Raw genomic sequence first — 25,947 nt, forward strand, 5'->3', positions numbered from 1 at the left:
TAATAGATGTCTAGTAAATGCTTTTAGATAGATTGATTAGTCAGTAATTGGCAGCATTAAGGAGTCTTTGTAATCAAAAATTCATTTTCTTTCTACCTTCCTTTGAAAGATTTGCTCTGGAAAGAGAGAGAGGACTTAGAGAGGTATATCTCATAGTGTGGAGAACATAGATAAGTAGTCAGAAGTCAGAAAATATTTTAGGTCTCCTCAATCAGTTTTTAATTTTTTTTTGCAAGACAATGGAGTTAAACGACTTGCCCAAGGTCACATAGCTAGGTAGTTTTTAAGTGTCTGAGGTAGGACTCAAACTCAGGTCCTCTTGATTCCAGGACTGGTGCTTTATCCACTGTGCTACCTAGCTGCTGCCTCAATCACTTCTTTAAACAATGTGAATATGATATTTTGTTGGAAGCATTGCGTATTTTTAGGAAGATGAGTTGTATACAATTACTAAAGTAAAGTTCTATTTTGGAAAGCTAAAGGTAGGCAACTTTTGGGGCATTACTCCTATTCATGCATTTTATTGAATCTAAATTATAAATATGACAGTTATATTCATACTATTTTAATATATACCTAACATTTTACCCAAATAAATTATGTATAATATTTGTGAAAAACTCAGTTCTTAATTTTTAAAAATATTGATTGATGTATATAATAGCACATCACAAAGTCCTGATTTTTGAGAGTTGGAATGGACTGTATAAGTCATCAGATCCATTTTTCACTTGTATGGGAATATTTTCTATAAGATTCTGTTACCTAGGTTTTGCTTGATGACCTCTTATGAGGTCATTTTATTTTTGGCAAACTTTTATTCTTTTTTTAAAAATATTTGTATATTTATTTGAGGAAATAGGTTAAGTGACTTGCCCAAGCAGTTAGGCAATTATTAAATGTCTGAGACTGGATTTGAACTCAGGTACTCCTGATTCCAGGTCTGGTGCTTTATCCACTGTGCTACCTAGCCGTTCCCAAACTTTTAATTCTTGAGAAGCTTTTCTTTACTTTTAAGTTGCTAGCTGCCCTTCTATAACTCACATTGGTTGATCTTAACTTTATCCTCTTTTAAGCCTTATAAGGCCAATCCTTTTTTATACATTACTTCTTATCAAATCATTGACAATGAATGTCATGTTTTTCAGTTAGTTTTCTCTTTGGACTAAATATCTCAAGTTTCTTCATCCTATCTTCATATGAATTTTATCTACCTTCCTTGGATACCCTGGCTGTTTTTAGAGACTTTTATGCCTGTTAGTTTTCTTCCTAAAATGGGCCACTCAGATCTGAACAAAATATTTTAGAATTGTAGTTTTTTTTAATTTTAGAAAGGTTTTATTTATTTTGAGTTTTACAATCCCCCCCATCTCACTCCCCCCCCCCCCCCAGAGGGCAGCTTGCTGGTCTTTACATTATTCCCATAGTATGCATTGATCTAAGTTGAATGTGATGAGAGAGAAATCATATCCTTAAGGAAGAAACATATAATACTAGATATAGCAGAATTAGATAATAAGACAACATTTTTTTTGCAAGGCAATGGGGTTAAGTGACTTGCCCAAGGCTAGGTAATTATTAAGTGTCTGAGGCTGGATTTGAACTCAGGTACTCCTGATTCCAGGGCTGGTGTTCTATCCACTGCACCACCTAGCCATCCCAGCATTTTTTTTAAATTAAAGTTAATAATCCTTGGTCTTTGTTCAAACTCCCCAATTCTTTCTCAGGATACAGATGGCATTCTCCATCACAGATACCCCCAAATTGTGCCTGATTGTTGTCCTTTTGCTATGAGCAAGTCCATTAAGGTTGATCATCACTCCCATGTTGCTATTAGGGTGTACAGTGTTCTTCTGGTTCTGCTTATCTCGCTCAGCATCAGTTCATGGAAATCCTTCCAGGCTTCCCTGATTTTCCATCCCTCCTGGGTTCTAATAGAACAGTTGTGTTCCATCACATACATATACCACAGTTTGTTAAGCCATTCCCCAATTGATGAACATTCCCTCAGTTTCCATTTCTTTGCACTGCAAACAGAGCTGCTATAAACATTTTTTTTACAGGTGATGTTTTTACCCTTTTTTCATCATCTCTTCAGGGTACATACCCAGTAGTGGTATTGCTGATCAAAGGGTATGTACATTTTTATTGCCTTTTGGAAATGAATTGTAGTTTTTTAAATTAAATTTTATTTTTTTTCCAATTACACTAAAGATAGTTTTCAACAATCACTTTTGGTAAGAGTTTGAGTTCCACATTTTTCTGCTTCCCTCACCCTTTCCAATGATAGCAAGTAATCTGATATAGTTTATATATGTATAGTCATGTTTAAGATATTTCTATATTAGTCATATTATGAAAGAATCAGAACAAAAGGACAAAAACATAAGAAGGAAAAAACATAAAACAAATTAAAATTTTTATTTATTTAAGGCAGTGGGTTTAAGTAACTTGTTCAAGGTCACACAGCTAGGAAATTATTAAGTGTCTGAGACCGGATTTGAACTCAGGTACTCCTGACTCCAGGGCTGGTGCTTTATCCACTGGGCCACTTATCTGCCCCCAACAAATTTGTAAAAGTGAAAATAATATACTGTGGTCTGAATTCCGACTCCACAGTTATTTTTCTTCGATTGTGAATGGTATTTTCCATTACACATTTTTTAAGGTTGTCTTTGATTACTGAACTGCTGAGAAGAACCAAGTTGTGTCATAGTTGATCTTCACACAATATTGCTGTTAACTAAGTGTACAATGTTCTCCTGGTTGTGCTCACTTCACTCAGGATCAATGTTCATGTAAGTTTTTCCAGGTTTTTCTGAAATCCTCCTGCTCATGTTTACTTACAGAATAATAGTATTCTATCACATTCATATACCAAAATTTGTTCAGCCATTCCCTGGTTGAAAAATGAACCTTCAATGTCCAATTCTTAGCCACTACTGAAAGAACTCCTGTAAATATTTTGGAACATATGAGTCTTTTCCCTTTTTTTTATGATCTCTTGGAGATACAGACCTACTAGTGATGATATTGCTGTATCAAAAGGTATGCACAGTTTTATAGCCCTTTGGGCATAGTTCAAATTGCTCTCCAGAATGGTTAAATCAGTTTACAACTTCACCAGCAGTGCATTAGTGTTCCAGCTTTCCCATATCCTCTCGAATATTTATCATTTCCCTTTTTGTCTCATAATTGTGAAGAGATTCCTCAGAGTTGTTTTAATTTGCATTTCTCTAATCAATAATGATTCAGAGCATATTTTCACATGACTACAGATACTTTAATTTCTTCTTCTGAAAAATACCTATTCATATCCTTTGACCATTTATCGGTTGTTGAGTGGCTTGTATTCTCATAAATTTGACTCAGTTCTGTATATATATATGTTTTAGAAATGAGTCCTTTAACAGAAATACTAGCTGTGAATATTGTTTCTTTCTGCATTCCTTCTAATCTTGATTGCATTGGTTTTATTAAAAAACTTTAATGTAATCAACATTTTCCATTTAGCAATTTTAATGTTTTCTGTCTCTTATATGGTCATAAACTTCTCTCTTCATAAATATCTGATAGATTATTTCTTGTTCTCTTAATTGACTTATCGTATTACCACTTATGTCTAAATCCTGTACCCATTTCCACCTTATCTTGGTATAGGGTGTGAGACTTTGGTTTATGCCTAGTTTCTGCCATACTAATTTTCAGTTTTCCTAGCAGTTTTTGTTAAATAGTGAGTTCTTATCCCAAGAGCTAGAGTCTTTGTGTTCATCAAATAGTAGATTACTATAGTTATTTCCTACTGTTTCTTTTGTACCTAATCTATTCCATTGATCTAAACTCTATTTTTTACCCAATACCAAAGAATTTTTGATGACTGCTTTTTTTAAAATATAATTTTAGATCTGGTATGACTAGACCACCTTAATCTTCCCCCCCCCCATTAATTCCCTTCATATAGAATTGTAATTAAGCTTAACCTATTTTTATGTCAGGTACTCCTTGGCAGGCTGCTAAACTATAAATCCCTTCTCAGCATAATGTTTTAAAGTGCATAAGATAATAAAATGCAAAGAATTACAAAGGATACAAATTGCATTGAAATATTGTTACGGGGGCAGCTAGGTGGCACAGTGGATAGAGCACCGACCCTGGAGTCAGGAGTACCTGGGTTCAAATCTGGTCTCAGACACTTAATAAGTACCTAGCTGTGTCGCCTTGGGCAAGCCACTTAACCCCATTTGTCTTGCAAAAACCTAAAAAAAATATTGTTATGAAAATATTAAAAAAAATAAATTCATGAACCCCAGGTTTAAAACTTGCTGTCAAAGTTGTGTGACTGGAGCAAAATACAGGAAAACTATTATTTCCTAGACCTGGGCACTGAACTTCTTTTATTGAAGTCTAAGATTTCTTTAGTTTTTTTGACCGACTCACTTTAAACTTTTAGTCCACTAAGATATGTTGCATCTCTTTTCATATGAACTATTTTAATCTAGTCATATCTACCTCAAAATTGTTATACTGATTTTTTTAAAGCCATGTCATCAGGTCAGCAAGCTATTACTATTGTTAAGGAACTCATAACCTAATGGGAAACCAACATACAAATAAGTTTGAACAGACAAAATATGTAGGACATATTGGAGATAATCCACTGAGGGAAGGTGCTACTAGCATTAGGTGATTGGAGGAAAGCTTCTTTTAGAATGTAATATTTCAGCTGAGACTTCAAGAAAGCTAGAAAATCTAGGAGGGAAAGAATTAAAGGTATGGGGGACAGGAATGAAAATGGTTGGAGTTGGGAGATGAAGGAGGAGATCATTGATACCAAACCATAGAATATATAGAGAATGAAAGATGTAAGAAGATTGGAAAGATAGGAAGAGCTCAGATTATAAAGGAATTTAAAATTCTAGCAGTAGACTTTATATTTGATTTTGGAGGCAATAGGAAACTGTTGAATTAATTGAATAATGAGCGGGGATGACATTAGATTTCAATTTTTAGGAAGAGTAATTTGATAACTGAGTGGAGGGAGAATGGATTGGATTAAGAATAAATTTGAGTCAGGAAAAAACCATACAGGCAGCAACATATTATGAATGAGGAATTATAAAGAAGTAGTAGTAGTGTAAAGGTGTTATCATATAAGATAAATAGATGACTAGGGGGCTGAAAGGCTTGAATGGACCCAGGTTATACATTTAGAGGTGAAATGATCGAGGGCCCCATGGAAGTTTCAGTGTCAGAGGAGAGAAGGGTTTACAGGAAAGTAAAGGGTGGTGAAGGGAAGGTGAGGAAAAAGTGGAACTTGAGGATGCTATGTAGGTTGCAAGCCCAGTGACTGGGAGGGTAGTTATACCCTTGACAATAATAGAGAAGTAAGGAAGAGGAGGAGTTTTAGAATGAAAAAAAATTTAATTTTGGGCATGTTAGTTTTAAGATGTCTATGGGAAATCCATTTTGAAATGTCCAGGAGGTAGTTTGAGATGTGTAGTCACAGAATTGTATGGTTAGGTAATAAACAAAGGTGCCTTTTCTATGCCAGGTGCTTTTGCCAAGTTCTAGCAACACAAAGAAAGGTAGAAGATGGTCTTTTCTCTCAAATAGTACTTAGGTGGATTGTAAAGTATAAGAAGACTGGAAAGGTAGAGGGAAGCAAGTTATGAAAGGCTTTGAATGCCAAGAAGCTTTTATATTTTATTCTGCAGGTGATTGATAAGGGAACCACTGGAGTTAATTGAGTGTGTGTGTGTGTGTGTGGGGATAACATAATAGAACCTGTGCTTTAGCAAAATCACTTTGTTGCTGAATGGGAGGTGGACTGGACTAGAGAGATTCTTATGGCAAGGAGACTAGTCATGGTAGCAGACCTGCCTCAGATGGAGAGAGTGATTGCCAGTGTCAGAGACTTCAGAAGAGTTGAGAAAAGTGAGAATTGAGAAAAGACTTTTACATTTGGCAACTGAGAGATTATTAGTAATTTTTGAACAATTACATTGACCCTATATTATATTTCAGTGCATTGCATTTGGCCAGTCTAGGTGATCATGATGGTTGTGGATAACAGAGTACTTAAAAATAGGGCTGCAACACTTGGGAGGGGGGGCAAGAATCAGATTAAAACATAACTGGTAAATATTTAACAAAATAAATATAGTATGCAGTAAAACAGATCATGTTACTAATGTGATTTTCTAAGTCAATATGTGACTGGAGAGATCCTTATGTTTAGCGATCCATTTGTTTCAGTTTGAGAGTAATAGTCATCCTTCTCATTTTAGGATTATCTGGAAATTTGATAATTGGTCCATTGAAACTGCTGTTAAAAATTTCAAGTAGCATAGAAACAAAGACAGACCTCTGTTGAACTCAACTAGAAACTGCATACCCTTAAGGTATAATATTGAGCTATTAATGACTATTTTCAGGGTCTGGTCATTGGAAACAACTTACTTAGAGTATATTTCTTTTGTGTATAATTTTGACAATATCACTTAATCAGTTTTATATTCAGATGCATTTTGATACTTCTGATAGTAAAGGTTAGTAAAGGTTGGTTGAGGTTGAAGAATTCAACTTTAGTATCACCCAAAAGCCAATGGAGTGATAATATGATCTGTGAATACAGGCAGCAACATATTATGAATGAGGAATTATAAAGAAGTAGTAGTATAAAGGTTTTATCAGATAAATAGATGACTGGGGGCTGAAAGGCTTGAATGGATCCAGGTTATCCATACTATCTGCAGAACGTGCAGAGAGGGCCTTAGCATGTTTGATAGAACCACTGTGGCAAAATTTCTAGGACATGGATAAAAATGAGATCATCACTGGAGTACTGGAATATTAAAAAAGGAGAGTCCATTGTTGAAAATTATAATATAGGGAGTTGGGGGATCACAAAATTTCCATATGCTTATTCATAGAGAACTATCTAACCGAATATATTTTTGAACAATTAGCTGATAAAGGACAGTTTCAAATCACATAAAACTTCATCTTTTTTGTATTTGAACAAGAATTTTATTCTTTAAAGTCCTGATGTTTGAAGATGTTAAAGAAATTATGACTCCTGTTGCAAAAAGATTAAGATTGTGGAATGTGTATTTTCCCCCTTCCCATCCCCTTCCTCCATTTTTTTTTCTTGCCTTGGTTATTTAGAGTTTTTCTGGTTTTTCTTAGAATAGGTTTCACAAGAATCTGGTTAATCTTGTTATGGCTGCTTGAGGAGTTTCAAGTAATGGTGAAATTGAACTGTAACCTAGGAAACTAGGTGGAGTAAAGAAGCAGCTTGGGTGGGAATAGTCTAGGCTCTTTTGTGTTAGAACCAGAAAATGAAATCTTTTTCCTTTCATGCAATCTTACCCATTTTGTTACACTTAGAATTTCCTAGGCAATTACAGAAAAACTCTTTAAAGTTTTTTTTTATTACTTACTTTTATCTAAAAATAGCTATTTTAAGTATTTAGGCTTCTATTTATTAAGATTATATATAGTATATATTGAACTGCATTAATATCAACATCTATATATTATAAATTACCTTTCAGTGTTATGCAACAAATTCCATTCTATTTATATGGACTCAAAACCTGTCATAGCATGAGTTCTTTCCTTTAAAATGGATTAATTTTCCCAATTAAATGTAAACATAATTTTCAACATTCATTTTTGTAACATTTTCTTACTTCCCCATGCCCTAGGATAGTAAGCTTTATGAAAATTATACATATACAGTTGTATTATACATATTTCCATATTAGTCATATATCATGAGTTTTTGAAGGTAATATGACTTGTTAATAAAAAGGCAGTGTAAGTTTTCTTGTGTGTGTACTATGACATGTTTCAGCTAATTTTTAAATATTCTGTGGAATTTTTCCCATTGAAATTAATGTGGATCAGAATTTTTTTTCCTTGGTAAATGGAGGGGGGGGAAGGGTTGGAACATGAACCAAGGACATAATATGCTTTGGTTGAAATTCATTATCTGTTAAAATTATTTTAAATGATGTACTGTATTTTGATTAAAATATTAGTAAAACATCTCCTTTTCATCATTTAACTAGTAAATTGATAAAAAACACAATGACCAAAAAGTAAGTGGAAAAATAAACAGCCAAGGAACCAAATATATATTTGAAAATTCATGTTGTAAAAAGCTCATGTATTTATGGAAGTCCTCTTGGTCTTTTCTAATAAGCCTAGTTTTCCCAGTTCATTGACATTATACTATCAGATTTTAAGGCACATTCATTCAGAGGTGATTTGTTGAAGGAAGATATAGAAAAAGGGAATTTAAAAATCATAGTAATTTGAGACCATTTAATTTGTATCATTTACTTTCATCTGAGGTCATTACTGTTTTGTAATAAAAGAACTGATATTCATAATGATGGCTTTGAATCATTAAGAAAAGCTTAAATTATATTCAGTTAGTTGTTTAAGAATATAGGGAAAATTCACTTGGAGCGGGGTGATTCTTCATTGCCCTTAGATTCACATACTGTTTTTATAATTTTTTAGGTTTATCTTATATCTGTATCTTGTGTGAAGAGATTTCTTAATGATTTTAGGTAAATTTAGTATTAAAGAGAGAGGAGGACTTTTAAAGGATAGAGAGAATCCAGGCCTTCTAAAATTTTTTTTCAGTAATGTAACTTGTACTAATCCCTGTATAACCTGACTATTCTTTTGGTCATCTTGAAGCAATGAAAATGTGTTTTCATACCTGATTTCTTTAATCTGAACCTTAGATCCTTCAGTTCTTGAACCTGTTGATCCAAGCAAAGTTGTAAGATTGGTTTTCATTTATAAAATGGGGATAATCATGTTAACTTTTGATCTTTTTTTTGTAGTTGAAGTGCTGTGGTGCAGCAGGTGGATACTTTTGTAATCAATCTCTGGCAACACTTGTCATTTCTTTTTCTTTCATATTAGCCAACTTAATGAGATTGAGGTGGCATCTTAGAGGTATTTTGATTTGCATCTCTCTAATTACTAGTGATTTAGAACATTTTTTCATATACTTATTCATATTCACTTTGCCTCCTTGATCTGTCCACATGTGCCATCCTTACAGCACAAAAATAGTCCATTACATTCATGTACCATGATTTCTTTAGCTATTCCTTAATTGATGGGCATCGTCTTTGTTTCTTATTTTTTTCTACTACAGAAAGTTCTACTATAAATTATAGAATTTGACATATATATGGGGATTTTCCTTTTATCTTCCCTGAGGTATAAGTCTAGTAATGGAATCTCTCTGCATCAAAAGGTATGATTACTTTATTTGCTATATTTGCATAATTCTAAGTTGCTTCCAAAATGGTTGTATCATTTCACAGTTCCAATAACACTGTATGAGTGTGCAAATTGTGTGAGATAAAAATCTGAGACTGGTCTTAGCAAAGTAAAGTTTTTATTTACTGTTCTTGAGAAAAGGGCATACTTCAAGACACACCAAGACAGTGTCCCAAAGAGCCTCCCTGAAAGCACAGCAAAGTTAAGTTTTATAGATACTAACTGAAATCCCGCCCCCCCCCCCCCAACTGCCCTACTCCTTCAATCCATAGACTGGGTCTCTAGAGGTACAATCTATTCTTGGAAAATCTACCCCAGCAACAGATGAAGAGAAAAGAATAAAATGTTTTCATAGTATTTTTTCCACCAGATGGAGAGGTAACTTAAAATTCCTAGTGACCTTAGTAAATTTCTTAACTAGAATGAAGTTATGTCTATGATCAGAATGTCTTCCCAGTCAGCCAAAAAACAGTCTTATCACAAAACAGGAGGCTTGAGGCTTCCTTTGAAATGCAAGATTTTTCTTAACATAAACAATTTTTAACCCTGAGAGGATTTCACTAGGAATTTTTCCACACAAAATCCTTCCACAATGCTTCCATTTTTTTTTCTTATTTTTTTCATTTTTGCAGGGTATGGAGGAAAAACTTCAGGGTTGTTTTGATTGGCATTTCTCTTATTAGTAATTTGGAACTTTTTTTCATGTGGTTGTGAATATTTTGCAATACTTTTTTTGTTTGTTTATATCCTTTACCCATGTGCTGGGGAATAACTGTTAGTCTTAGAAGTTATTTAGAATACATTGTGGTTTATAATGTCATTAAAAAAAACCTTAATACTGTTTTGTTTTTTCCAATTACATATAAAGATAGTTTTCAACATTCATTTTTGTAAAATTTTTTTTTCCAAAATTTTTCTCCCTTCTTTTTCCCTCCTCAAGACAGCAAGCAATCTGATATCGATTATACATACACAATTGTGTTAATCATAATTCCATAATAGTCATAGAACAAAAGGGAAAAACCATGAGGAAAAAAACAACCCCCCCCCCAAATTGGGTTTAGTATGCTTTCATCTGCATTTAGACTTGTGAGTCTTTTGGAATTATCTTGGATCACTGTAATGGAGAGAAGAGCTTACTCTAACTAACATGGTTGATCATTATACATTGTTACTAGGACTGTGTACAGTGTTCTCTTGCTTCTTCTCACTTCACTTGGCATCAGTTCATGTTAAGTCTTTCCAGGTTTTTCTGAAATCCACTTGTATAGCGTCATTTTTAAGCCTAATTTCTGTTACACTGGTTTCCAGTATTACTAGGAGTTTTGAATTATATAAGGAGTTTTTCCCCTTGGTACTATATTTTTCTATTTTATCGAACACTGTTATTGAGTTGTTGTTTCTGAATCTCCTTTGTTTAGTTTGTTACATTCATCTGTCTGTCCTTTAACCAATTCAAGCTGGCTTTGAGAACTACTGCCTTATAATAGAATTTGAAGTCTGGAAGTGCACTAGCAACTCTATCATCTTGACTTTTTTTCATTATTTCTCTTAATATTCTAGATCTTTTGTTTTATCATATGAATTTTGCTATTATTTTTAGTCAACTTCTATAATGTATCCCCTTGGTAATTTGATTGGTATAATATTAAAAGTATAAAAATTATTGTTAGTATTATCACTTTTTTATATTTGCACATTCCTCTAGCTATTTATTGTTCTTTATTTCTTTAAGGAGCACTGTGTAATTAACTACACAAGGTTTTTTTGTACTTCATAGGTTGTCCCCCAGTTATTTATGACATTTTGAATTGGATTTCCCTTTCTACTACTGCTTCTTATATTGAAATGCTGATGACTTTTTTGAGAATTTGTTTTCAGCCTGCAACTTTGATGAAGCTATTAATTTTGTCTCAGAATCTTTGCTAATTTCCTAAAAATTTCCAAGTAAATCTTCATATTGTCCACAACAGGGATAGTGTTTAATTTCTTCTATTTATTCCTTTAATTTCTTTCTTGTCCGGTTTTTTTTTTTTGCTAGTATTTCCAGAATTATATGAACAATAATGGGGAAAATGAACATCTTTGATTTGTTACAGTATTTATTGGAAAAGACTCTAGTGCATCCTCATTGCATATAATGCATGCTTTTTGGCTTTTGATAGATGCTTTTTTTGTAATATTTAAAAAGATCCCTCTATGTTTATATTTTGGTGACATAAAGGAATGTTGTACTTTGTCTCCTTTTCTGCATGTGTTGAGATAATGTGGTTTTGGATATTTTGGCTTTTAATATGGTCAATTATATTGTTTTCCTAATGTTAAAATTTCCTGGTAAAAATCTTGTCTGGACTGTCTTTACTGTAGGGTCAGAGTTTTACCAGGAACCAAAAGAGACTGACCTGTTCAGTAAAGTATAACTGTGACTCTATGTTAGTAGATTTCTTTCGGGGACATTTGAAAGTACTGTTCTTAATGCATGGGAATGTGGAAAAAGTTTATTTCACATATTTAAAATTTATTTACTTGGGAGAAAAGTGTGTGTGTGGGGCAGTGAATAGATTAAACCCTGGTGTCAACTGAGTGACCCCTGGGCAAGTCACTTAACTCCAGTTGCCTCAACAACAACAACAAAAACAACAACAACAAAAACAAAGAAAAATAATAAGAGGATCATAGTACAAGGATAAATCTATAGTTTAATAGAATTATGCTTGAAATTTTTGAATCAGTGCTTGTTTATGATATTGTCCTATGGTTCTCTTTCTGTGTTTTAGCTTTCCCTGATATTAGGACTATATTTGTTTCATAAAAGGCTCTGATAGATAGCTTTCTTTTGCTAGAATTTTCCTTTGAATCCACCAGGACCAGTTTTTTCTTTTTATAATGATCTAGATCTTTCCTTTCATCATTTTGTGATAGTTTATATATTTTGAAGGTATCCCTTGGTTTGCATAGGTTTTCAGTTTTGTTAAGTAATATGTTTGCGTATATAACACATTCTTATTGTTTCACCTGGCTTATTTGCTAATTTGTTGATTTGATTTTTTTAGCTCTCTAACAGATTAGTCAAGGATTTCTAAATTTTATTATTAGTCTTTTTAAAGAACTAATTTTTAGTTATATTTATTTTTGTTTCCAATCTATTTCTTTTTTGTTAGTTTTATTTTTGTGAGGCAATGGGTTAAGTGACTTCCAAGGTCACATAGCTAGGTAATTATTAAGTATCTGAGATAAGATTTGAACTCAGGTACTCCTGACTCCAGGACCAATGCTCTATCCACTGTGCCTTCTAGCTGTTCTCAATCTATTTCTAATTTTTAATATTTTATCTTTTGTGATTATTTTAGATTTGCTTATTTGTTGAGTTTTTAGTTTTCTTCATATTTAGTTCATTAATCTCTTCCTATTGTCAATGTGTGTGTGTGTGTGTGTGTGTGTGTGTGTGTGTGTGTTTATATGTAAGGATATGAATGTCTTCTTAAGGACTGCTTGAATTATATTTCAGAAATTTTGTTTCATCATTATCATTTTCTTTTCTATTGTTATGAATTATTTCTATGATTTATTTCATCAATTCATTATTTAGAATTTCATTGGATCTACATTTGTATCTTTTGTTTGCAAATTGTTATTGCTTTATAGTCTCTTAAGACTGTAGTTATTATTTCTGTCTTTTTTACATGTTTACAATATCTCTGTATGATAGTAAATGCTAAATTTTTGAAAAAGTTCCATGTGATGCAGAGAAATATGTATTTTATTTTGCTGTCTCATTTACAAGTTGCCATAAATTTTTAAATTTTAGCTTCAGTAATTTTTCACTTCATATTTGCCTGTTCTTTGTTTCTTTTAGAGGTTTTTAAAAGTTTTTAGAGTTTTTTAGTTTTTGCAAGGCAAATGGGGTTAAGTGGCTTGCCCAAGGCCACACAGCTAGGTAATTATTAAATGTCTGAGGCCAGATTTGAACTCGGGTACTCCTGACTCCAGGGCCGATGCTCTATCCACTGCGCAACCTAGCCACCCCCTTGAAAGAGGTATTTTGAAGTTTCCTGTCACTATTGTTTTACTGTCTGCATCTTCTTGAAACTCCATTAACATTTCCTTATGAAATCTAAGGCATTTGGAATATATGTTTATTACTGATACTGGTTTGTTTTCTATGCTTACTTTTATCATAACAGAGTTTCCTTATTCATCCTGTCCTGTTTTGTTTTTGGAATGTTTGTTGTTTTTGCTTTGACAGAAAACAGGGTTGCAGCTACTCCTATTTTTGGATTTCGTTGTTGCACTGTAAATTTTTTTCTGTTTTCTTTTGTGTATGCCTTTGCTTTTTAAATATATTTCTTTTATGTAACAGATTGTTAGGATTTTATTTTCCTATGCAATCTGTCATTTTTCATTTTATTGAATTGATTAATTCATTTTGCTTATTAGTTCCTTTTTCTTCTTTTTTTTAAAATTGAAATTTTTTTTTATTTTTTCCAGATATATGCAATGGTAGTTTTTTCAATGTATAACCATTTGAAAATTTATGAGTTCCACATTTTTATCCCCCTCCCTTTTCTTCCCCTCCCCCCTCCCATGTTATCAAACAGCCTGGTAAAAGTTATACATGTAGACTCGTGTTTAACATTAGTCATTTTATGGAAGAGAACTTAGAACTAAGGGGAAGGAATAAAACCAGAAGACAGGAAAGAAAAACAAAAGAGAAAGTTTAAAAAAAAGTTTAAAAAAAGAAATAGATTGGAAACAAAAATAAATATAACTAAAAATTAGTTTTTTAAAAAAGACTAATAATAAAATTTAGAAATCCTTAACTAATCTGTTAGAGAGCTAAGTTAAAAAAATAGTATATATTCATATTCTATGCTTTTTTCTGCCCTGGATGTTGATGGCAGGTTTCTCAGGGTTATCTTTGATCTCTGAATGACTGAGAGGAGCTGCATCTATCCTTCCCTTTTTTTCTTGATACTTTTTTATCGCATTAAATAATTATTCTTCCTCGCTTTCTCCCCCCCCCAGTCAAATGGATTCTTCCTTTTTTTCACTCCAAATTAGTCCTGTTCATTAGTTTTTATTTTTTTATTTTCAGTTTTTGTGCCCCATTCCAAAAAGGATTTCTCTCATGTCATTTATGCATCCTTTCTTTTCTACTATAAACACTCAATCTTTGATCCACGACCTCTGTTATTGTCTGGTCTCCCTTCTATTCCTTCTGCTTTCAAAGCTTCTAGGGTATTCCTTTTAGTTTCTCTCCTCAAGATGGTTTTAGCCATTGCCATATAGAGCTTGCCCTGTGGATTCCCATTTTCTATTGTACATCACAACAGTGCCATTTATAGCAGGTAGACACTGCCCCAATGGAAGGCCCCTCACCTTTATGTCCTTGATTATGCTGCTCACCACTGATATATACCCTTTCATTTCCCCATTTATCTCTAAATCTCCCCCCCCCCCCCCATACCTTCTTGCTTCTCCAGGTGTCAACTACCCTCATTGATTCTAACTGCCCACCTCTGAATGTAGAATAAGTACACCTTTTCAAACATCAAATACTCCATGCCATCCCCAGTGCAAAGTTCCATATTGTTTCACAGATCAACTTTCTTCACCCACAGAAGTATTCATTAGTGGAACCCCCTTCCACCATCAAAGTAAGGCCTCCTTCCTTTTAGGTCTTTCCCTCCTCCTCACACACTCCCCTGTAGGCTTTTCTCTTTGTGCGACCACAGAGATCACTTTAACCTCATTGCTGGCTTTTGAGTTTTACTCCACGACATACTGTATTTTTCTCGTCTCCCCACTCCCTTCCTTCCCTTTTATGTTGTAATGTAGTCTCACAAACAAAATAGAAGAAAAAATATCAATTTATTTGTAGACAGGGTAGTGCCGAGTTCTGTCCACAATGCCTTCTATCTCCTCTTCTGTTACCATCATCAGATTTCTGCCTTCACCTTTGTTTCCTTAGTACGTTTAGAAAGAATTATCTTATGTCTCTCTACTGTCACACTGCTACTTTCCTTGGCTACTGTTTTTATTTATTCCTTTATTTCTCTCATTTGGTGAATTAGAGAAGCAAATAATTTCTTAAGTTTTGGTTTTATAAAATATTTCAAATTTGTTTTGCCTCTTTATGATTAAGTTTAAATTTTTTTTCTTTTAAATTTTTTTTATTCTCATGTTGTACAAATGTTTTTTTTTACATTAATAAAATATTCTTGTTTACAAGTAAACAAAATACCCCTCCTCCTCCCCCATGAATATAGATAGACTTGTTTGGGTGAAAAAAGTAAAGGGGAGAGGAAAAAAATTAAAATAAAAAATAATAATAGTAATAATTGTAGGTATGGCCAGGTGGCGCAATGGACGAAGCAACAGCCCTGGAGCCACGAGCACCCGAGTCCACATCCAGCCTCGTAAACCCAACAGTCACCCAGCCATGTGACATGCAAGCCACCCGATCCCCACTGCCCTGCAAAAACCAAAAAAAAAGAAAAGAAAAAAAGACCCAAAATAAAATAAAATAGTAATAATAGTAGGGGTGGCTGGGTGGCAGACAGAGCATTGGCCCTTGAGCCAGGAGCACCTGGGTCCAAATCCGGCCCCAGACACCCAAAGATCACCCTGCTATGTGTCCCCAGGCAGGCCATCCAGCCCTACTTGCCCTGCACCCTCCCCCAAATAATCATAACAAAAAATGTGCTTGAGTCTTTGTTCCAACACCAACAACTCTGTCATGGGTGGATCTCATTCTTTATGATAAGTCCATCACAAAAGTTATTTCCATATTTTTCCACCGTTGCCATTGCTGATCGCAACTCCCTCCTTTCTTATTTCTCCACTACCGTGTACTCTATTTTCTCTCTCCTTTTCACTATGACTCTGCTGTAGGGTAGCTGAGTGGCGCAGCAGACAGATCCCTGGTCCCGGGGCCAAGAAGCCCTGAGCCCCCATACCACCCCTTAGGCCCAGAATCCACCTGGCCCTATGGTCCTGGGCAGGCCTTCCATTCCCAGCCCCTTGCAAGAAGTAAGAAAGAAAATGTGTTATATCTGGCCACTCTCCCCCCATGGTGCATCCTCTCCTCCTTTATTCACATCCCCACCCCTTCCCCCCTGCTCCCCCCTCCTTCTTACTCCAGATGTCTATACCCCATTGATTATATTTGCTGTTTCCTCTCCTAGCCATCTCTGATGAGAGCAAAGGTTCCCTCATTCTCCCTTGCCTCCCCCCTTCCATATCATTGCAATAGCTCATTGTAATAAAAAAAAATCTTATGTGAAATATCTTGGACTATTCCCCCTCTCCTTTTTTTTCTCCCATTCCATTTCCCTTTTTTTTTTTTATTGACTCCATTTTTACACCATACTTTATCTTCAAATTCAGCTTTCTCCTGTGCTTCAACTATAAAAGCTCTCTCTACCTGCTCTATTAACTGAGAAGGTTCATATGAGTATTATCAGTGTCATTTTTCTATGAAGGAATACATGCAGTTCATCCTCATTAAGTCCCTCATATTCCCCCCCTCTCCTCCAATCTCCATGCTTCACCTGAGTCCTGTATCTGAAGATCAAACCTTCTGTTCAGCTCTGGCCATTCCAAAAGGAACCTTTGAAATTCCCCTGGTTCATTGAAAGTCCATCTTTTTCCCTGGAAGAGGACATTCAGCCTTGCTGGGTAGTTCATTCTTGGCTGCATTCTAAGCTCTTTTGCCTTCCGGTATATTGTATTCCAAGCCCTATGAGCTTCCAATGTAGTTGCTGCTAAGTCCTGTGTGATCCTGACTGCAGCTCCACAGTATTTGAACTGTGTCCTTCTGGCTGCTTGTAATATTTTCTCTTTGACTTGGGAGTTCTGGAACTTGGCTATAATATTCCTAGGGGTTGGTTTTTTGGGATCTCTTTCTCTGGGGGATCGCTGGATTCTCTCCATTTCTATTTTGCCCTCTGTTTCTAGAATATCAGGGCAATTTTCCTGTAGTAATTCTTTGAAAATGATGTCAAGGCTCTTTTCCTGATCATGACTTTCAGGTATTCCAATAATTTTAAAATTATCTTTCCTAAGTCTTTTTTCCATATCAGTTGTTTTTTCAATGAGATATTTCACATTTTCTTCTAATTTTTCATTTTTTTGTTTTGAAGTATCGATTCCTGATTTCTCGTAAATTCATCAATCTCCCTGAATTCTATTCTTTGTCTGAAGGATTTGTTCTCCTCAGAGAGTTTTCTTATCTCTTTTTCCATCTGGCCAATTTTGCTTTTTAAAGCATTCAATAACTTTTTGAACTGTTCTATCCATTTGACCTAAGCTGATTTTTAGCATGCTATTTTCTTCAGCATTTTTTTGGATTTCCTTGACTAAGCTGCTGACTTCATTTTCATGTTTTTCCTGCATCTCTCTCCTTTCTTTTCCCAGTTTTTCTTCTAACTCCCTCATTTGATCTTCAAAGTCTTTTTTGAGCTCTATCATAGCCTGAGCCCAATTTCTGTTTTTCTTGGAGTCTTTAGATGCAGGAGCTTGTGCTTCCTCATCTTCAGACTGAGTATTTTGGTCCTTCTTGGGCTCATTTGCAAAATATTTCTCAATAGTCTTCTTTTTGTTTCTATGCTTGCTCATTTTCCCAGCCTGGGCCTGGTTTGGGGTGTTTCTTGAGCTTTTGGGACACTCCCACAAGGATCTCAGTGTGTGATGTTCTGTCCTCCCTCCTGGTCTGTGAATGACCATAAGTGCCCCCCTCTGCCAAGGGGCTGATGTGGGGGGGGGGGGCTGCTGTTCTATGGGGAGGTCTAGACTGTCGTCAGGATCTGAATGTGGTCAGAGCCCCAGAGTCCTGTTTCAGGGGCTTAAGTTTAGATTTTTTGGGTTAGTGGACTCTTTTAGTCTTTGAGCTCTTGAGCTCTATTAGTCTTTGAAATACTTCCATTCTCTCCTGTTTTCTAGTGGGTGCAAAATGTCTTACATTATTCAGTTTTTCCTGTTATATTTGAAAGTCCTGATTGCTTGCAGAAATTTTTTTTCTGAATTGAACTGTTAGATTTTACCACTATATATCTTAGCATTTATAACCTTCAAGTACTTTTTCTGAAGTTAATCTGTGAAATTTGTCCATTGAACATTTTACTTTCTATGGTGTTAAGATTTTTTTTTTTTGACCCATTATGTTCTTTTGGAAGACCTAGGATTCTTTGATTTTTCTCCATGTGTCCTACTTTCTATTTTACATCTTAATATTTTCCCTGTTGATCTATCCATTTATGTTCACTGTTTTTGAGATTTCTTGTTTCTGAAAGCTTTTGTAATTTCAATCTTTTTTTCTCTTATGTCATTGCTTTTCTCCTGACTCCTCCCTATTGGTAGTTTTCTTGGGAGCTGCATCTCCAAAAGTCTTGTCTTCCTTCTACTACGATTAACTCACTGTTCATCAGCCGGATCTCTGCCCCAAGTAACTTTTGGGTGCTTAGGATCTGCAAGTGCATATTTGCTGCTAGTAGTATGGTTGAGGGAGTGAGTTTAGGGTCAGTGGGCATTAGTTCATGGGTTTTTGTAGTTTTACTTTACCTTCTTTTAGATTTTTGGGTATCCTAGACCATGGAGATAGGTGAAAATTGGTTTATTTTTGGTGCATGTTTTGTAGATGTTTGAGAGGTCTTGAGAATGAGAGAACAATGTCCTATCTTCCATTTTTATTGCTCACATAACCTGCAACTCTTAAAATTTAAATTTATTAAATTCTCATTTAGCTAACAAATATTTAATGCATACCTATTATGAATATCACTGCACAGATCTAATATAATACTAATAACATTCTGAGCAAAGTTTATAATCCAGATAGCATAGAAAAGTTGAGCAATTTATGTGAGGGAGCCATAAGAATTTTCTAGAATATTTTGCAGATTCTTAATTCTTTGTAGATAGATTTGGTTTCAGGTGATATATTATGAAGGAAGATAATTGGAAATGTTCTAATGTTGAAAATATTTCTCTTAATAATAAAATGTTTTAAGTTTTTTTCTAATCAGTCATAAATATTTTCTAATCAGTCATAAATATTCAACCTAAAAGTATACTAAAGTATACTAAAGCATGATTCCCTAAAGATAATTAAGACATAAAGGCATCATAAAAACTTCTAGGTTAGCAAATTGCTCCAACAATGACTTTTTTCCCAGTCTTAAATTTGTCACTATTGGTTAGAGAAACTTGAAATAGAAAAGGTTAATATACAAGAAATTTAATGTTTAGAGTTTTTCTAAATTGAAAAGAAATTTGAACCTTACAGATGATTTTTTAAAAATATGAATTGAGCCACTAGGTGGCAACATATTAATAGTAAAATTTAAACTTTAAAACAAAAATAGCATAAATAAATAGTCAAACATGGAAATGCAAATTTAGAGAATGCTTCTATTTTAATGTTCAGATGTTTAAAGAATGTTTAAAAACTATTGATAGTTAACCTACTTTCTACTAAAGGTCATTCAGTCCTTTTTACTTTTGGATGGTTTGAGTTGCTAGAAAGTTTTACAGATATGAATTGGAATCTGTTCCACTGCCTTTTTAAAATGCTTGCTTCTTGTCCTACTGTTTGGGATCAAGCAGTACACATTTTATCCCACAATGTGGATAACTTCATTAGTGTTAGTCTGGAATAATTTTTTTTTTTGATGGGGATGGGGAGAACGCACAGAAAGGATAATCTTATTTACTATAACTTTGATGTATAATTATTCACAATCTATTCATGTGTAATTTTTTATTTTTATTTTTTATTTTTTTTGCAATGGAGTGAAAGAAGGATGTGACCTTGCTCCCATCCCATACTTTTTAGCATGATGTTTTCAGCCCTGTTATCAAACGCTTTCACTGAGGATGAACATGGTTCAAGGTCAGCTACCATAGCAATGGCAAATTATTTAACTTGAAAAGGATACAAACCAAGACCAAAGTAGAGGGGGTGTTGGTTCATCATCTTCTATTTGCAGATAATTGTGCATTCAGTGAAGCCTCTGAAGTTGAAATTCAACAAGGTTTGAATTGATTCTCTGCTGCTTGTGCTAATTTTGGCCTTACAACACGAGGAAAATGTCAGTCAGCACCATATCATCTACATGTGAACCCATTGGGTACAGCAAATAGAGAAGTTTTATATACTGTGTATAAGTTCACTTACCTTGGAAGTATCCTTTCCAAGGAAGTACATATTGACAAAGAGGTTGACACACGCCTTACCAGAGCTATCTCGGTATTTGGGAGGCTCTGAAAAAAAAGTGTAGGAGAGAAGAGGTATTAGACTGACTAACAAACTGAGGGTTTACAGAGCCATTGTGCTGTCCTGAATGCTAATGCCTGTGAAACCTGGATAGTCTACTAGGGCCATGTTCAGAAAGTGGCTTGGCTTCCATTTAAATTATCTTAGAAAGATTCTGAAGATTATCTGGCAGGAGAAGATACCATCAATGAGGTCCTTTCTTGAGCTAAATTGTCAAGCATTCCAACATTACTCCAGAGAGCCACAACTATGATGGGCTGGACACATTGTTAGAATGCCAGAGGTATGCTTGCCAAAAAACTATTTTATGGAGAACTCACACAGGATAAGCGCTCACAAGGGGATCAGAAGAAGTGATACTGAGACAACCGGATGGTCTTATTGAAGAACTTTAGAACTGATAGTTCAGCATAGGAGACAGTGGCACAGGACTGCCCAGCATGGTGTGCCCTCATCAGTGAGGGTGCTGCATGTTATTAGAAAGGCAGAATTAAAGCAGCTCAAAGGAAATGTGACATATGTGTGTGTGTAAATCTTAACATGGACTATTTGTTCCCAACCTGTGGTAGAGCATTCCGAGTTTGTATTGATCTGATCAGCCATAGTCTGATCATCCAATTTGTCTTAAACATAGTGATGTCCTTTTGGTCTTCTTCGATAATGAAGGACAAGTACCAACCAACCGTTCATGTGTATTTCATTTTTATGAGATCCATAAAATACATTTAAGAGCTCATTTTGATTTTTAGTTGAATTTTGTAACTAGAAGAAAACTTAATGATCAGTTATTGTATTAATCAATTGTTTATTTGATGGAAGGGAGGTTAAAGGATATTGTTTGGGAAAATAACTATCAAATAAGAGACTTGTACTGTTGAAGATGAGTTTTTCTCAAAGTAAATGATGTAATTTTGACAATGGAAGCATATGCATTTAAAAATTTTAAACTATTATTTTTGAATGTTATTTTACGTCAGTCATTTCCTGTTATAATCTTTCACTTTAGTTCTCCCTAAGAAAAAGAATTAGATGCATAGACACAAAGCATCTATTTCTGATATAATACAAAACAGTCTTCTGTACCTGAGGTTGTCCAACTCTTTAATGTACTTGTGGTTAACTCTCATTTTTTTCCGTATTCAAAAATAGACTTCCAGTCTTTTTTCAACTGGAAGTGTATTAATTAAGAATCTTAATATTCAATATCAGTCCTTGACTTTTTTCCAGCCTTAACACTATCAATCACCCTCATCTCTCTCATAATGTTTGTGAGAATGCTTTTTTCTAATTCCTTATTATTCTAAGCATTTTCATTGTCTTTTGCTGGATCTTAGGTAGGTTGTCCTGTTAAAAGTGAGTGTACCCTAAGGCTCTATTCTGGACCTTCTTTTCCCTCTATCTTGCTACTGTCATCAGTTTCCATGGTTTTGATTATCATTTCTATATAGATGACTCTCAGTTCTAGCCTCTGCTATAAGTCCAATGTTTAGATCTGTTTTTATTTGTGAAAGTTATTTTCTTATTATGTTCATATAGTTCTTGGGTTTGTCTTGATAGGTAGACTCCTGAATATTTTATATGGTCTGAAGTTGTTTTAAATGAAATTTCTCTTTCAATCTTTTAGGGTTTTGTTGGCAATAAATGTACATGTCAATGATTTGCAAGGATTTATTTTTATCTTGAAATTGTTCAAAAGTTATTTCAGCTGGTTTTTTAGTTGATTCTTTAGGGTTCTTCAAGTATACCATTATATCATCTGTAATGTGATAATTCTGTTTCTTCATTGCCTATTCTTATTCCTTCAATTTCTTTTTCTTATAGTTTAGCATTTGTAGTACAATATTGAATAATTAAGGTGAAAAATGAACAACCTTGCTACTTTATCCCCAATTTAATTGGAAGGGGTTCTAGTTTATCCCCATTTCAGATGATGCTTGCCTTGGTTTTAGGTGGATACTGCTTATTATTATTATTATTATTATTATTATTATTATTATTATTTTGGGCTTTTGAGCTTTCCTAAGGCCTCACAGCTATTACATTAAGTGTCTGAGGCCATATTTGAACTCAGGTACACCTGACTCCAGGGCCAGTGCTCTATCGACTGCACCACCTAGCTGCTCCACTTTCTAACTTTTTTAACAGGAATGGATGGGGGCGTTTGAGTTTAGCATTGAGTTCATTGAGAAAGTCCACATTAAAGTTGCATTGCTTGATTTATAGAGTAAAAATACATGAGCTATCAGCCATCAACTGTATTAAGTCTTTTCTAAACAACCAACAACTTGCACAGCTATATAATACTTTTGAAAATGTTTAGTTCATTCAACAACATATATTAAAAGTCTATGTACAAGGAATTTTTTAAGAATAGAAATTAATGGGCGCCTAGGTGGCACGGTGGATAGAGCACTGGCCTTGGAGTCAGGCGTACCTGAGTTCAAATCCGGCCTCAGACACTTAATAATTACCTAGCCTTGGGCAAGCCACTTAGCCCCATTGCCTTAAAAAAATCTAAAAAAAAAAAAAGAATAGAAATTAATAAACATAGTCTCTGCCCTCAAGAAGTTTATCCTGTGGGAAAAAATGTGTATAGACAGAACACAACTAAAAAACAATAATAGTATTGATTAATTTAACAAGGTGGTACAAAGAACTTGTTGTATAGAAATACAGAAGAGTAGGGGCAGCTAGGTGATACAGTGAATAGAGCATTGGCCTTGGAGTCAGGAGAACCTGAGTTCAAATATGGACTCCCTTGTGTGACCTTGGGCAAGTCGCTTAACCCCACTGCCTTGCAAAAACTAAAAAAACCCAAACAAACCCAACAACTTCCAAGAAATACAGAAGACTAATATGTCAGATTAGGGTCATCCAATCAGTAGGCATTTACTAATTAATAGAAGCTTAATAAATGGCTAGTTGACTGGACTGTGTAACAGGCACTGTGCTAAGAACTTGAGTTACAAGAGAAAAACCAAATTTAATCTGCCCTCAAGGATCTTACATTTTCTGAAAAATTTCAACATAATTTATTTATTTATTTTACTTTCACATTATAAGACTTATTGTAAATGTAAATATAATTTCCCTTCCCCCCTCCCCCCATAGAGATAGAGAAACCTCATGAAAAATAAAGTGATGGGGGAAAAGTGTGCTTCAGTCTTTGTTTGGATACCATTGTCTCTGTCTCTGAGATGGGTTACATTCTTTATCGTAAGTCTATCAGAGAAATTGCTTTAATACTTTTTTCCCACAGATACTGTTGCTAGCTATATTTCCCTCCATCCTATTCCTTCCCACTCCCGTTTATTCTATTCTCTCTCTCCTTTCACCCCATCCCTCCTCAAAAGTGTGTCATAGGGACAGCTAGGTGGCACAGTGAATAGAGCACTGGCCCTGGAGTCAGGAGGACCTGAGTTCAAATATGGCCTCAGACACTTAATAATTACCTAGCAGTGTGGCCTTGGGCAAGCCACTTAACCCCATTGCCTTGCAAAAAAAAAAAAAACAACAACCCAAAACCAAGAAAGAACCAAAACCCCAAAGTGTGTTGTGTGTTGTATCTGACTACCCTCTCCCATGATCTTCCCCTCTCTTCTATTACCTCCACTCCCCAACTCCTCCATCCCTTTCCTCTCCTTTTTCCTCAAGGGTAAAATAGATTTCTAAACCCTATTGAGTGTATATGTTATTTCTTCTCTGAACCACTTTCTATGAGAATGAAGGCTCACTCATCCTTTCTCACCTTCCTCCATTCTACTCCATTGCAAAAACTTTTTCTTGCCTCTTCTACATGAAATATCTTAGCCCATTCTAGGGGCAGCTAGGTGGACCTTGGAGTCAGAAGGACTGGAGTTTGAATCCAGCCTCAGACACTTGACATTTACTAGCTGTGTAACCAAGTCACTTAACCCTGATTGCTTCATATTCAGAGCCATCTCCAGTCCTCCTGATTCAGATCTAGCCACTGGATCCAGATGGCTCTGGAGAAGAAAGTGAGGTTGGTGCCCTAGCACAGCCCATCCTCACTCAAATCCAATTCAGGTGCTTGTCATGGCATCAATCTCCCTAATGTCATGGTCTTCTTTGAAAATCAAGAACAAACATCATCAACCCATTGCACTTCTCCTTTCCCTTTCTCACCATTTACTCCATCTTTATTATACATTATACCTTCATATTCAGCTCCCTACCTTGTTTATATATGTTCCTTCTAAATGTCCTAATAAGTGAGAAGTTCATATGAGTTATCAGTATCATCTTCCCATGCAGGAATACCAGCTGTTGAACATTCAACATGTTTCATTAAATCACTCATAATTTACTTTTCTCATCTACCCTCTTTATGCTTCATCTGAGTCCTGTGCTTGAAGAAGAAACTTTCTGTTCAGCTGTGGTCATTTCAACAGGAAAGTTTGAAATTCTCCTATTTGATTGAATGTCTATCTTTTCCCCTGAAAGAATATATTCATTATTGTTGAGTAGTTGATTCTCAGTTGTAATCCAAATTCTTTTGCCTTCTGGAATATTATATTCCAAGCTCTACAAGCTCTTAATATTGATGCTGCCAGATCTTGTGTGTAATCCTGACTGTAGCTTCATGATATTTGACTTGTTTGTTTCTGACTGATTGTAATATTTTCTTTTTGATTTGGGAGTTCTGGAATTTGTCTATAATTTTCCAGGATGTTTTTCTTTGGGATCTATTTCAGGACGTGATTGGTAGATTTCCTCAATTTCTATTTTACCCTCCACTTATAGGATATCAGGGCAGTTTTCCTGAGAATTTCTTTAAAAAGGAAGTCTAGACTCTTTTCCTGGTCATGATTTTCAGGTAGCCCAATAATTTTTAAATTATCTCTCCTGAGTCTGTTTTTTAGGGCAGTTGTTTTTCCAGTGCGATATTTCATACTTTCTTCTAGTTTTTCATTCCTTTGGCTTTGTTTTATTGTTTCTTGATTTCTTACAAAGTTATTAGCTTCCCTTAGCTCCATTCTACATTTAAAGGAATTATTTTCTTCAGAGAGTTTTTTTTATCTCCTTTTCCATCAGGCCAGTTCTGCTTTTTAAGGCAATCTTCTCCTCATTGACCTTTTGGACTGCTTTTCCCATTTGACCTCAACTGGATTTTAAGATGTTATTTTCTTCATTTTTTTTTTTTTTGGTATCTCCTTCACCAAGCTGCTAACTTGTTTTTTCTGATTTTCCTGCATCACATTTCTTTTCCCAATTTTTCATCTACCTCCTTTACTTGATTTTCAAGATCTTTTTTGATTTCTACCATAGACTGAGCCCAATTCCTATTTTTCTTGCAGGTTTTGGACACAGAATCTTAGACTTTGTTGTCTTCTGAGTGT

General features: G+C 34.7%; 1 protein-coding gene across 5 annotated transcripts in view; it reads left to right on the forward strand.

Annotated features, from left to right (window-relative positions):
* SRPK2 (SRSF protein kinase 2) overlaps nucleotides 1-25,947 on the forward strand; it is a 250,382-nt gene that overhangs the window by 16,922 nt on the left and 207,513 nt on the right. Inside the window, exon 1 of one of the 5 annotated variants that reach the window (XM_074193980.1) lies at nucleotides 7,592-9,286. The exons of the other annotated variants lie outside the window; for them this stretch is intronic. Coding sequence (XP_074050081.1) covers nucleotides 9,264-9,286 — 23 coding nt within the window. The 5' untranslated portion in view covers nucleotides 7,592-9,263. Of the gene's footprint in view, nucleotides 1-7,591; nucleotides 9,287-25,947 lie in introns of those variants that run through there. 5 annotated transcript variants of the gene reach the window in all.

Source organism: Macrotis lagotis, chromosome 7, assembly GCF_037893015.1.
Source record: "Macrotis lagotis isolate mMagLag1 chromosome 7, bilby.v1.9.chrom.fasta, whole genome shotgun sequence".
In the NCBI taxonomy this organism is placed as follows: Eukaryota; Metazoa; Chordata; class Mammalia; order Peramelemorphia; family Peramelidae; genus Macrotis; species Macrotis lagotis.